Below are 15,427 nucleotides of genomic sequence, written 5' to 3'. Positions count from 1 at the left end.
CCAATTACCCAATGCATGTGCTTGTTTTAGTTGAAACATAAATAAGCAGAAAGTACAAACACTGTGAATAACAATCTACAAAACTATTAAAAAAAAAAAAAACAGTGCTGATCTAAAAATCTAATCATCTTGATGAAAGACGTATTAAAGATACACTTTAACCTAGAGTAAGTAAACCCAATGGTAAACAAACACTTGTATCTGTTAGTTTTAAATGATGCTTTTTTTCATTAAAACAGAAATTTTTAAGCCAAATATAGCTGACCAATATAAGAAACCAGACTCAAGCATTTGTCTTCAACCATATTAAAAACAAAACAAAACTTATTTTGATTAATGGAGCAATAAAATAGTTGGGTTGATGCAATGAAAAAAGATAATAATATGTGTTGAAGCATATTGCTAAATAGATGCTCTTCAGAAATTCTCCTTACATCTCGAAAAGAATCAAAATACATTGATACAGAATTATGAATCTCCCAGTTGATCAGGTGAAAACCATAGTAAAGCAACCATGGTATAATTTTCAATACGAAGTAACATTTTAAGGTAAAGAGAGAGAAAAAAAAAAGGCAAGTCAAGGCACTGTTAATTTTTTACTCATGACTTCCCTAGGTAGCCTGCTGGGAACATGGATTTCAGGTCTGGATGGCTCCACGTACAACTGGGTGAGCACCAAGAGTGGTGCTGCAGTTCTAAAGCTGCATGCAAAACCATGTGACAACATAAAGATAGGGCAATGCCTCATGAGATATCCCCTGAACAACCACTCAGGAACTCATCCTTCCATTTCCATCCTCTCTCCTAGCATGGTTGGCAGATTATAAGAGTACGGGGAAGAAGAATTAAATGTTCCCTGGGGAAAAAGACTGACATTAATTTTGGGGCAAATGGAATCTCGGGTAACAGAAAGGGGGAGGAATGTCTCTGCCATGGACAGAATCAGAAGTTAGTACTGTATTCACAGGGAACAGAGTAGATCAACTGAAGTCCAGAACCTCAAGCCAGTTCCTTCCAGTGTGAACTTGCCAGATGGATACAAAGCTGCAAAATGGACTTCCTACCCCTAGTCCTGGATGCCAGCAGAGAGCAGGCAAAAAGGGTGTTTAAGCTCTGTATGCCCTGGTGGTTCTGAAAAGCCCCACAAATTCAGGCACTTTTCCAGGATGTCCGTGTTGTTGAAATGCCAGAAACGTGAATCGTGACCAGAATGAAATACCTCAACATCTTCCCCCATCTCTTTAAAGATGCCATTGAGTTATTAAACTGACTAGACTGCAAGTGTCACTCTATATTACAGTTAAATTTAAAAATAAACTACATTACCTTTTATTGCCTACACTATTCCAACAAACATTTCTGCGTCCTTGTATGTAATCTGGTTGATTTAACCTGACTTAATGTGCTACTCTTGGTCATTAGTTATTTAGTTTATTTCTGTTATATGAGGCGAGGTTACAAAAGAGGAATGCAAATGTGATCGGGCAAAACACAAAAGGCTAGGAGACGAGTCCTATAAAAACTGTTCTGAACTGCCCCAAATAATGTGGAGATGAAGAATCTTAGGACTAGAGAGGACAGAGGAAGCAGAATAAAACATAACAGAAAATCCAGTGGCTGCACAAGGCATAACTTGAGAAGTATTTTTACCAGCTACTTTCCAACATAATTCTACAGAACCCGCCCCATACAGAGTAGGAGACACAACACAGTCAGAAATAGCTGAATTCAACAAATTATCCAAAAAGTAGCATTATGATGTTCTTCTCTGAACATTTTCTCAACCTCAATCCAAAACGCTTCTAGGAGGTTAACTCCTACCCTGTCATTATTGTCATTCCTACATAATTAAAAAAAGAAAACAGACCACTGGAAAGTTCACCAATCCCTACAGTATAGTAGGCATAAACACTGAAGCCAACTCTAACATGCACTAAGTGTCATAATGAACAACTATGAGGACAGATTAGTACAACAGAAGGAGAAAGAGAAACTTATTTTAGCAATCCAAAATACTCTAAAGCACACGTTTTGGAAGGCTAAGATTATACTATTTAAATGAGAAACTATTTCAGTTGCCAAAAGCTACATGAAAGAAATATCAAAGTGTTCCAAATGAGTGGTTTCCTATTGCCTAAAGCTTTGCTGCAACTATGCCAGCTTTCAGTAAAATTAAAATTCATTTTACAGCTAGCAATGCAAATGGTAATTTCTTTTTTCCATGAAAAATTACAGAAGGTAATTGCCAATAATTGTTCACTTTGTAGACACTAAAGTCAGTCAAAAATTTAATTTCAAAAAACTCTGGTTAGTCGTTACAGTTCTTGCTTGACTTGCCGTTTTGAACACTAATAAACAGATTTTTTTTCCTAATTCATTCTTGAGAAAAACCAATGATGGAGATCCCATACACTCCCAAAGTAATCTAGCCTATTCCTTAGGTATTCTTGTATTAGAAATTTTATCCTAATGTGTAAATTGAATTGCCTTTACTGCAATCAATGCCTATTTCTATCATCTTCCATACATACTGAAACTACAAAGCAATTTATTTCCTTAATCTTTGCATTGTTATGCCAAGATTGTTATGCCATAATCTTGTTATGCCAAGATTACATTTTTATCACATTTTATGCTGAAAGAAAGTCTGCTCCACTTAACTGTGAATGTTTTATGTGGCAGATACTGTGAGAGAATACACTTGTGGGAAACAATCCATCTATGTTGCCAACACTATTTCCAATACTTTTATTTTTTAAACTATTATTTTATTTTGGGGCCTCGACTTAAGCATTGTGATTCCTGACAACATTACTGGGTCATGTAGACTAGCTTGTCTCTGATAAATTGTTTGGCATATAATTTTATGTAGAAAACTATCAGAATCCACACAAAAGAGTATACATGCAACCTGCAAATACCATTTCAAGCACGCAGTTCAAACCTGATATGGTCTGCATACTTCAAACTGACTGGTAGGTACTTTTTAAATTAAAAAATACTTTTTGTAATGCTTAAGATTTCTATAAAGACATGTAATTATTTAAGGAACATAAAGCAATCATAACATAACCACAGTACAACTTTATGCCCTAAATGAATTTGGTCCAATGTGTTCAAAGGGCTCTTTGCAGGCTTCACAAAATAAATGACAGTCCCAGTCTCCAACACCAACAGGGCAGAGAAAAATCAAGGAGGACAGGGGGAAATAAATAAATAAAGCACACAATTAAAACAAGAAGTAATTTTGCAAACATAATACCCAATACCTACAGGAATGACACCTGGTGCAAGCTACAAAGAAAAACATATGATACAAAATGAATACAAGTAAAGAAACACAAACCTGATACTGATGGACATCATAAAAGCAGTACATTTGGGAAAAAATGGTTATAGAGAAAAATACAATAAAATGAGATGCATGAAGTGCTTCAATGCACTCTTAATAAACAAAGCCTGCGTTTGAATTTGTTCTGCTTGAAAATCTCTGGAGAAGTTCCTGAAAGTTTGAAAGCCTGTGCAGATGCTAATACTACATTTCTGCTGCTCCTTCCCTCCCACAAGGGCTTACAAACTCTTCCTAAAGCAAACAGTTTTCTACAATTTACTAAGATTAAACCAAAATTACATGATATTGTCAAGAATGAGCAGACAATGACACATATTCTGTATGTGTTTCAATATCCCCAAGGACTTTTTAGAGGGAATATATTTGGCTGTTAAATTCTCCAGAGTAGCCAGAACAAGCACCCAAGAGTATCAGAACTGCTTAAGCTTCCTGATTGCTAGCACAGGCTTGTCTCCAAAAAGCTGTAACAATAACAAAGATAATTTAATGACACATCTTGGTTTTCCAACATTCTTCATGTGGAGGATGATCAGCACTGAAATGCGCATGGAAGAGAGTTGTTTTCTTGAAGAGATGTTTCCAGCATTTGACCTCCTCATTTCTGGGTGAAAGTAGAAAATCTTTTCCACTCATGTCTTTCATTGGAAAAATCTGAGATTCACAGTCTTGCAGAGGCAAAGCAAGTGAGATTCTCAGTCCCACTGACAAGGGTTTTGCAATCAGTCTGTGTTAGCACTGACCTCGTTGCTTTTCTCTAACTTGTATGAGATAAGTTCTGTGGGGCCTAATGAGATGGTCATCCAGGTTCACAATAGCTTGGATGGAATAGACAAGGAAGACACAGCATCTGGAATGAATTTCCTGCATCTTTAACATTACCATTAGGTATCAGAAAAATAACCTGAAGCACAGTCTCCTGAGAAGTCTTCGTGATGGCTTTAGTCATAAAACCGCTTAGATCAACAGAACCCAAGGAGGAGAACAAATCAAGCCTAAATTCTGAGCAACTGAAAAACTGAGGGAGATAAACCAGTCTGAGAAGACTTTGCCCAGGACACCCTATGAATGATTTTTTTCTCTTTAAATATTTTTTTCTTTAAAGTGAGTTTATTTAAATAATATTTAATTGTACAATTTAAAAATAACAATAAAAAAGCTCTTCACCATTTATGTCATCTCCACTTTGGAGGAAAAGATGTCAAAAGGCTAACGAGAGAACCAGGATGGATGCTGAGCACTGCTTTAATTCTGAATTCTTTCAGTCACCACCAAAACCTTTCCAGTCCCAGCACAAAGCAAGGGCTGCGGCACAAGCATGACTATAAAGTCAGGGACTAAAAAGTGCTACAACACCTTTTTAGACTTTTTCAAGTTGAGGTGCAAAGGGCCATGCCCCTCCCTGAATGAAAAGCCGACAGAAAAGTTTTGAAAAAATCATCTTCTGTTCCTCATACAAATAAGCCACTCCTGGGAGAGGGCAAAAAACAAATGCCAGCATCTTCAGCACTTCCACTAATTAGCAATAGCATTTGTTTAAAAAAGGGCAGATATACAAAAAAGAAATTCCTTGAGGACTCCAAGAAACTCAGAGAGAGAAAGAATAGCTTCAGAAGGCAGAAAACATTAGATATGCATCCTGCACAAATAAAGGAAGAAATACAATGCTATGGTTGCAATTCAATGTTAAGATTTTTATTTTTCCGTTTTAAGCAGAAAGATTCAGAAAAGAAAAAACCCTATCTTTATAAAGCCCAAAGAAAGAGAAGAAGCCTTTTTGCTTTGCCTTTCCCTTTTATTTGTTTTAATAATGATATTAATGAGCTGTTACATTTGGGAAGAATATTTCCTGAATTATTATTTTGTAATGTGACTATTAGAGTGTCACAGAAGTGCTATACAGGGATAGCAGTATTATGAGAACTCTCCTCTCAAGAGAATACTGGCTGTAAAACAAGTTCAAACAATAACAGTGAAAGATACAAGCAATCAGGCAAATATTAGAGAAAAACGCTTCAGTATTTAAAATGCTTCAGTACTCTTGGATAAAAAAATCCATTATTTTTCCTTACCTGGATATATAATTGAAAATCCATAACCTGCATTTGTAGTTACATTTAAAAGTTATTTTATCCATTATTTGCTCTGTCCTCTTGGGTTGCTACTGAGACACCTTTATGTAAAATAGTAATTCTTTAAAATTTCCCACAAGTGCTCTGGAAACGCAGATGTTGAGCAACCATTACTTAGTTTGACTTCAACTTTGTACACAATGGAATCATAAAACAAGAAACTGGTGTAGTAGAAAAGGATCTAGAGAGGAACCTATGGTAATAACTGACCTGCGTCATATTCCACTTCCCAGGGATGCTGCACTGGACTGTAGGCATTTGCTGAAGCATCAGGGTTACTGCACAGGTCCTTTTCTGAATGTGTGCTGAGACATGTTAAATGCTTTTGAACACATGCTGGCACACCTTATAAACATGACATCAATTCTGTGTTCTAATGAGCAATGTACAAATTACCTTATACCCTGAGTTTATTCATCAAGACACTGCATGTGGTATCAGCAAACAGCTTCATAGTTGAGTATTATGTAATGGATATGAATGCTGATTAGTGTCTTTCCACTTGGAAGTTAAATCCTGGGGGGTGTGTGTGTGTGTGTTTGTTTTTAAGAGACATTCAACAAGATTGGGCATACAAGGCAGTAAGTCTGTTACTGTGTAGCTTTTTCACCAACCCTAACCACCAGAGTAGAAGAAATTGGCATCCTCCCATGGAAGCAAAAGGGTAAGGAAGCAAGTGGCTCAGGAAGCCTTATGTAAACAGCAATCAGATCATACTGTTTAAATTCCTCATCTCAGCTTTGGTTTACTCAGGTCTTAAGGTACCCATGTGGCTTAATTTAATTTATGCCATTTAAACAGACCACTTAATTATATCAGCACTTGGCAGTGCTGCTCTAGTTAAAGGTCTGTTCTCAATGTCACAGCTATAAATTAATTTTTGGAAGGTTTATAGCAGGACCCTATTATAATTCCCACAAGTTTTAAATTTAGAATGTGTGTTGGTTTTTTCTTAAGATACATAGTTAAGATGACCACTTTCTTCATGCATTTATCTGAAGCAGGGAGTTATTTTAATGTGAAATATAATCTGAACTGATTCGTCAATTGAAAGACTGAATACATTTAGCCAGTGTCAGTATTGGAAACTAACATGCACAAGCACGTAGAGGATCTATGTCAGCTTCTCATCAGCAATCCCTACGTACTAAATACATTAATTTACTAAGATACAATGAAGTCATCAGAACATTAAGACCTGCAAAAGTTAATAAGCATTACCTGTGCTTACTAACCCACCCTGAGCTACCACCTAGTCCCAGCAAGAAGGCACCTGTCATTTTAGTTTGTTTGGCTGTTTTTATTTATGAGTTACATGTAATTACTGCACTCCCAGCCTTACTCTGCTGAAGTCTCATGCCCACAACAGGTTATAAGCACTACATGAATCACTGACACATGTATTAACACACAGGCAGTTAAATCTGATTCTCTCCTCCCTCACATCCATGTTACACCTGCACCATTTCATAGAACTGGAAAGAGCTATGCTGGCATGAGCCAGGTGATGCCAAAGGAATAGGGAATTGCACAGAGCACTTCCACCCAAGGACAAGGCTGATCATCTCTCTGTGGCTGCAGGCAGGTCTCTATGTCCTGAGATAAGTCTACATTCTGGAAAGTCAGCATTCTGGAAAGAGAGAGGACACATCACCTCTGGCAGATCTGATGGATCAGATCTGGTTGGCCTTAAGCATCAACAAAACATGCAAGAGAGAAGACTGATACAGTCATGGAATCTGGCACCAGGTTCCCTAAGTAGTTCAGGTTGCTGAGACAGAGCAACCCTTCCCTCCCCCTGTATCTCCCAGGCTTGGTAATGAGCACTTATGGCTGTGCTGCTGGCCCTTATCCCCCCCTACATAAGGGAAGCGGCCTTGCAGGTACAGAGCCATCCTAGCAGCAAGGAGAAGGACAGAACATGAGGGCCACTGGCCAGGTTCCACCACAGCCCATCTCCCCTGGCACATGGCATTACAACCCAGCAGGTCCAGAGATCTTCATTATTTTGTCCTCACTTTGGGGGCATGGGGTGTCAAAATTAACTTTTTATGCCACATCATTTCCCAGTCTAGAAATCCTTGGCAGTTATTCATCATGCAACACTGAAATATTACACTTTTTCAATAATAAACAAAAATAATTAACTGGAAAACTTTTGGCTCTGTGTCATTTTGTGTCGTGACTGAACTAGATTTTTCACTACCTTAACCAAACTCCTGTTATTAGTTGTCCAATGAAAATAACAACATGATGTAAAACAACCAAGTGTTAAGTTCACTGGGAAATGCTTTTGGGCCCTTGAATGGTCACTTCTGTGGATATGACATTTCAGGTCTATTCGTACTGAAACACAGAAATATTTAACAACTTCTAATCAGCTGCCTAAAGCAGCTTGTGTTCAAGAATGATAAACTTGTTTTCCATCATCTTTGGATGCAGATTATTTAAGTTCTGTTAGTGCTCCAAATTGAAATATCTGCTGCAGATTGGACACATTTTTTTACTATTAGTTGTGCTGGTTTTGGCTGGGATAGAGTTAATTTTCTTTATAGTAGCTAGTATGGGGCTATGTTTTGGATTTGTGCTAAAAACAGTGTTGATAATACAGAGATGTTTTAGTCGTTGCTAAAGTAGTGCTTATACTAAATCAAGGACTTTTCAGCTTCCCATGCTCTGCCAGGTACACAAGAAGCTAGGAGGGGATACAGCTGGGACAGCTGACCCCAACTGACCAAAGGGCTGTTCCACACCATATGACATCATGCTCAGTATATTAAGCTGGGGAAGAAGAATCATAGAATCATTAAGGCTGGAAAAGACCTCTAAGATCACCTAGTCCAACCATCAACCCAGCACCTCCATGACTACTAAACCATGTCCCGAAATGCCACATCTACATGTTTTTTTACTCCTCCAGGGACGGTGACTCTACCACCTCTCTGGGCAGCCTGTTCCAATGCTTGACCACCCTTTCAGTAAAGAAGTTTTTCCTAATATCCAGTCTGAACCTCTCCCGACGCAACTAGAGGCCATTTCCTCTCCTCCTATCGCTAGTTACTTGGAAGAAGAGACTGACACACACCTCACTACAACCTCCTTTCAGGTAGTTGTAGAGAGCAATAAGGTCTCCCCTCAGCCTCCTTTTCTCCAGGCTAAACAACTACTCCAGTTCCCTCAGCCGCTCCTCATAAGACTTGTTCTCCAGACCCTTCACCAGCTTTGTTTCCTTTCTCTGGACGCACTCCAGCAACAAAATATCCTTCTTGTACTGAGGGGCCCAAAACTGAACACAGTATTTGAGGTGCGGCCTCACCAGTGCCCAGTACAGGGGCACGATCACTTCCCTAGTCCTGCTGGCGACACTATTCCTGATACAAGCCAGGATGCTGTTGGCTTTCTTGGCCACCTGGGCACACTGCTGGCTCATGTTCAGCCAGCTGTCAACCAGCACCCCTAGGTCTTTTTCTGCCAGGCAGCTTTCCAGCCACTCTTCCCCAAGCCTGCAGCGTTGCATGGGGTTGTTGTGACCAAAGTGCAGGACCTGACACTTGGTCTTGTTAAACCTCATACAATTGACCTCACCCCATCAATCCAGCCTGTCCAGATCAAGAAGGAAGGGGGGGACGTTCAGAGTGATGGCATTTGTCTTCCCAAGTAACCATTACATGTGATGGAGCCCTGCTTTCCTGAGACGGCTGAAAACCTGCCTGCCCATGGGAAGTAGTGAATGAATTCCTTGCTTTGCTTTGCTTGTGTGAGGGGCTTTTGCTTTACCTATTAAACTGTCTTTATCTCAACCCACGAGTTTTCTCACTTTCGCCCTTCCGATTTTACCCTCTCCCACATCCCACCATGGGGGAGTGAGCGAGCGGCTGTGTGGTGCTTAGTTACCGGCTGGAGTTAAACCACATTAGTGATGCAATTAAAACTACAAAAATTTGGGCCACACCTATGTTGAAATTTCTAGTGCAGGCAAACACAAGTATATCAATGAACCACTCTATTCAATATCCAAATATTGAGATAACTTCATGCAAACATGCTACTGTACTACAGAGAAGGCACAACAATAAAATGTGGAGCCCTATGGTCAAAACTGCTTGTGATGACTTTCAGAGTAGCCCTCAAAACAAGGTAGGGAACTTGTACTGACAAAATCAGTAACTGAAAGCACTTTCGGTGGTGAACATAAATACCAGGATTATGTTACAAACCTCATAAAGTAGTTTATATTAAAGAAACAAATTACTCTTCCATGCAGAAGTTTTTGAAATTAATATTTGCAGTTTGAGTGTATACAAATATCATGTGCTATACTAACTACCTGGTAGTTACATGATTCATTGAAAGAGTCAGCCCAAATTCAGGATTTTAACAGTTCGAAGTAATCTTAATTTTCAGTCTCATATATGATCCAACATGTAGTTACATCAAAGAACCTTATATTATCAAATCTCCCTTTGACATCTTGTGGGTAGAGTTGTGCAACTGCCAGGGAAAGGTTAATCAGAGCACTATTAACTATAACCTGAAAAACCTCTGGAGGTTAATGAAGTCCAAAGTCTTCCTGTCATTCCTTTAGTGTAACAATATCATCTACTAGGAAATAGGAGAGAGTCCCAAAAAACCACCAGCATGGAAAACTGCCACATAAATTTAAGTGTCTGAACTAGGACACTGAATTCTCTTTAATTAAAACAGTTTTTTTGAATTAGTTCAAGCACAATGGATTCAGCCCCTCCCTCACTAGCCATGCTGTGTGACTTCTTTTACCACTGTGGACTTTATATGCACAGTAGGATTTTCCTAGGTCATTGCAGCTACAAAGGCTCGAGGGCAAATATCTCAGTCCCTGGAACATTGGTGGACTTCCAGATAGAGAAATACCGGCAGCACTTTGTGGATTAACAGTGAGATTTTTGAACTATTTTCGGCTGTCCATCGCCCAAACTGGCAGTGTAGCAACCCAGGCAGAAATGGTTCACAACAAGCTCTCCAGCTTGCCAAAAACCCAATTCTGAGTTTCAGACCATACCTATCTAACGTGCAAGTCTATCAGTCTCACAGACAGACTTGCTCGGTTTCAGTCTTCCACTCTTTAAGTGATGAATAGCCTCTCTTTCAATTTTTGTAAAGTTAATATTCAGTCACGCATGTTATAAGATGGGCATAAATAGTGCCCTAAAGTTCCACATTTCTGTAACAAACAGATATGCACCGAGGCATATTTGAACCAAAGGGTTTTACCAGTACTTTCATGAAGGTGTGGATAAAAAAAAAAAATAGACATCAATTTGCTTAGGCTAAAACATCTAAAAATATCCCCATATTTTTTTGTTTAATACACAAAGATCACAGAACTAAAAGCAGCCTTCTGAGAAAATCTCTCAAATTAGTAGCTTAAAAAGGACTTAGAACTGTGGACACTAACTCATACGATTTGATTTCTGTTGTGTTCAGGCACACATGATATGAATAGATTTTATACAACACAAACAGACAATGTATTGTAAATATAAACATATACCTGAAGCCTGCACACCTTTCTTATTCCTATATTAAGCAACCTACAAGATCCCATTAATCTCATCTAAACAAGAAAACAGCTTTGCTTTTAACAAAAGCAATGCTGAACAAGAGTATTTCACAAGTAATACAAATCATCAGCAATGCCTGCTGATGACTGCCACATGCACTTAGTCCATACCTTTTATCCAGCCCCTAAGAAAGCCAGATCCAACAGCCATTTCCACTTGCCTTCCAACTGATTTTTATGAATGCCCATAAATTGACTGAGATTTTAATGGATAGGAAGGAGATACTCTACGTGAGTTTGGGCTTTAAAATAGCTTCTTAGGACTATAAATCACTCTAATGCAGTGAAGTACTGTCTGTTCAGTGACAACAGCCTCTCGTGTTTCTCAAAAACAATGAATTTGCCTATGTCAAAAGTGAAACTTTCAAAAACAGAAGATTGTTTTCAGACTATCAAGTTAAGAACTTTATTAAAGAGTATTGGTATATACTATAAATATTACTACAAAACCTACGCCTACAACTTAGCTTTCTTACGCATCTGAAGATAACAAGAGAAAAGAAGAACAGAAACAAAAAAGAACAAAGGGGACAACTAGAAAGACAACAGTAATTAGAGGAAAAAGAAACGTTATCCAAAAACACATAAAAGCAACAGCCGTGGTGAGAACAGAAGAAATGTTAGCTCTAGAGGCGTAGTATTGTTACTACTTGGTTACTATTCTTTTGAAGATCCCCAATTTTTACTATGAGTAAGGGTAGTTATCAAAATCCAGGTAAAGCAAAGAATAGATTGAACTTTTAGCCTCCTGACCTCCTATTCCTCTTCTTTCTGGTTTGTTCAAACTACTACTACCTTCCACTTTGAGCTTCTCTCTCCCATTTCCTCACACCCTGTGACAAATTCATCCTTCTCACAAAATGCATTTTTTTTTTCCTCTTCGCACTAAGCATTCATCAACTTTAACAGAACACAATCTTAAGGAGAGCTGAGTAAAATACAGATTAGTTTTTCAGTTCAGACGCACTTTCAAATCTATCTGAACTCAGAATGAAAACAAAAAAGAAACCATAACAATATTCAGATTTTTTTATTTATTGATCAAAACAGTTTTGTCTCAATAAAAAATAAGAAAAAAGAAAGAACTCTGAAAAGAATAAAAATGTAAGTACCAGTACGACACTATAAAAGAACAAGAAACATACCTCCTCTACATCGTTGTCCAGCACGACAATTTGTAGTGGAGAAGTCAGATTCTGGTTATCAGATATGGTCGTTCCCACTGGGGAGGATTCGAGGATGAAGCCCTCATACGTAGATCTTGTGAAATAAGGCTTCTGATTGTTCTCATCAAGGACTTCAATGTGCAGATTAGCAAAGGCAGGAAGAGGATGGCCGTTGTCTTGTTCAGCCTAAAAAAATACCTTATTTGTCAAAGGCTCTCAGCTAAGTAAAACTACAGTTACTAACTGGTGTTGACTTATTTTTAAGAATTACAATCCAGTTATAAAAACACATAACAATGTATAGATCACCCTATTATGAAACGTAGCATCATGAAAAAAAGAAACACCAAACAAAAATTAGCCAGGATATAAGAGCAAAAAGAGTTTCAGTCACAATAACCTTTTAAGTAGTCACAACGAAACTCAAAGCTATACAGCACACATGCAAACATAGTTCCTTAAACTATCAGTATTGAGAATTTTGGAAAAATCTTTGAAGGATGAAAGAACACTGGAAACTGCTGATTGTACAACAGAACCTACACCCACACCACCAGCAAGAGAGTTAAAACCAAAAGATGACAACAGTACACGTGGACATATAATACTTGCTACAGATTACCAGAAGAGCATATTGCCCTGGATATGACTCTTTCTCCCTCTCCCCCAAAATCCATCTTTCTAGTGTTAGATGAGCAGGATTTTAATTTTGGTTTTGCCTATTTTTGAATGTCAAGCAAAACTCTCTACTTCAATTAATAACCACCATTTTTCAATGGCAATGCCTCACCTACCAAGATTTATTCACTGATAGTTTCACCTGTTTTATTCTTATTTTCAAACTTCCTAAACAAAAAAGCACTAATTACCCATTCCAGTGTGCTAATCCAATGTAAATGTACGACGTTGCTTTCTTTTTGGTTTTACTACCTATGACTAATTAAACAAACAAGGGAAGTAGAAGACAAGTAATTTGTTCTTTAATTTATAAAGAGCAAACCAGTTCTAATTATAGTCCTGCACACGTTCCTGTAGCAAGGCAATAGTAGGGTACTGTAAGACAGTCTCCTATTGCTATGGCTTCATTGCCAAAATCTGTAAGCACACAGACCCTGAGACTGCAAAGTAGTGCACCATTACCTTTCTGCAGACGTGGGAAGTGTATTGTGCAATAAATTTCTCAGGTGTAATAATGCTTCGGAAGAGAAAAAACAGTACCTAAATTACTGTTGCTAACAGTACTTTTTGTTTGCAGAGATTTTATTTTCATTCTGGTATTTCCCCCACTTCAAAACAGGTAATTCCTCGTTTTTCAAATCCAACATCCAAGGAGCCTTCTTCTGGAAACATGCCATTTTGATTTCATCAACTAGTTATTTTTAATTTCTTCTTTAGACACATTTTTTTTTTTGGTCTGCAAAATGTTAATTCTGTATAAAGCTTTGCTTTGTTTACCAAGCAACAATAGTATGGTGTTGATAAAAACTTCCATCACAAGCAAAAAAAAGTATAAACATCAAAATTGTTTTTTTGTTCAAATTAGGTGATGACACTTTTAGTAATTCATAAGAAATTCATTCAAAACACTCAGTTCTTCAGAAAAACGTATTTTCCTCTTTAAAATACATCAGGATTACTCTTGACCAAGAGATGGGCAACAGTGATACTGGTGCAGATTTAAAAGCAACCACCAACCTATCTGCATGTGGCTATTTTCTGACTCACAAGGATAAGGTCAGATCTGGCAAATGGATTTACATAAGCAGGCGCTAGGATCTGAAATTAATAAGGTTTTTCCTAGGAGATTAATTTCTGTTAATGAGACAAAACTCTTGAAGAAATTGGGAGTTCTGCTAGTTAATTCACTGGCACATTAAGATTTCAGTAACCAGGGTGCAGGAGGCAACATACTTATCAACTGCTGTTATTACATGCTTCTAGGGATACAGGATACTACCAGTGATCAAACCCATAATTGTCTCAAATAATTACTACCATATTAAGTATGAATATATTTTTTTCAGCCAGATTCAATTATTCGTATTCAAATAAAACACATAACAGGAAAATGGTACACCAGGCTCCAGTCCACCCAAGCAGACCGATGCTTCTGGGTGTTTCCAACCAATTTTAACGAGATTTGCATTAGCTGAGAAAGTCTGCCTTCACACCGGTCATTGTAAGGGAATCACATATATCAGTTTTATTAGCATCTAGTTATAAACCTTCCAATTGCACTGAATTTCATTCAACAGAGCAGCACTCAAACACCCCTGAAGAAATCCTGGTCCTGCAGAAGTTAATAGCAATGTATTTCAAACCCAATATAGTAGTACCTGGCAATAGCATTGGAGACTGGATAAGTGACTCCCAAATGCTGAACATAACTTACAGAGTGAGATTTATTTTGAAGTTGATGCTCCACTGAATGAAAATAAACTTCATGTGTAAAAACTAACATCACCAAAATTACTTGAAGTACTCTGGCTACTGACCCAGTAGGATGAAACTTCAAACACATGCTGATATAGAGAGTTTTTGCCTAAGTTAATATACTAAAAGCATGAAAAAAAAGTCAGAAAAAAGTCTGCTCTATGAGCAACAAACACATACTGATCCAATTCTATTTTATAAATAGATCTATGGCTAAGCATCGTTAAATACTCTGTTCCATTTCAAGAAAAATAGGCCTCTTCACAGTTAAAAGTTTACACACAACTGCTGCAAGTTTCTTTATAACAAACCTTGATGTTCCTTGCAACTGCTACGAAGAGATTCTAAAAAAAAGGAAAATGCAAAGAACAGAGGGTCCCAATCTTAACAGCTTGAACTGCCACAATCATGGCCTTGCTTTAAAGCAAGGAGCACAGAACCCATCCTGGGTTAAAAGAAGAAATACTCATCTATGCAGGGTGTTTACTACATCATCAACACCGTATTGCAGTGTCTTTCTGAAGGAAAAGACAGTGCTTTAAATTACATACGGTCAAACACAAAGAAGGATGTGTGCTCCTAAGATTGGACTTAAAATTTTAGGCCCTGGAGACCAAAATCACAATGAAAAGGATTCCTTCCTCAGCAGGCAATTCAACTCAAAAGCACTTCGCAGGTGCTTTCCTTTTTATTCACCAGGTTAGGTACACTGGTCAAAATAATTAACTTTGGCCTCCCCATTTGAGAA

At 37.9% G+C, this 15,427-nt stretch overlaps 1 protein-coding gene across 4 annotated transcripts in view; it reads right to left on the bottom strand.

Annotated features, from left to right (window-relative positions):
- Positions 1–15,427, bottom strand: part of PCDH15 (protocadherin related 15) — a 388,852-nt gene that overhangs the window by 195,652 nt on the left and 177,773 nt on the right. For all 4 annotated transcript variants that reach the window (XM_075504147.1, XM_075504150.1, XM_075504148.1 and 1 more), the window contains exon 10: positions 12,226–12,432. In XM_075504147.1, the coding sequence (XP_075360262.1) occupies positions 12,226–12,432 (207 nt within the window). The remainder of the gene's footprint in view (positions 1–12,225; positions 12,433–15,427) is intronic.

Source organism: Mycteria americana, chromosome 6 (genome assembly GCF_035582795.1).
Source record: "Mycteria americana isolate JAX WOST 10 ecotype Jacksonville Zoo and Gardens chromosome 6, USCA_MyAme_1.0, whole genome shotgun sequence".
Lineage (NCBI taxonomy): Eukaryota > Metazoa > Chordata > Aves > Ciconiiformes > Ciconiidae > Mycteria > Mycteria americana.
The sequence above is the reverse complement of the archived record's forward strand: the minus strand, read 5'-3'. Positions and strand labels throughout refer to the sequence as shown.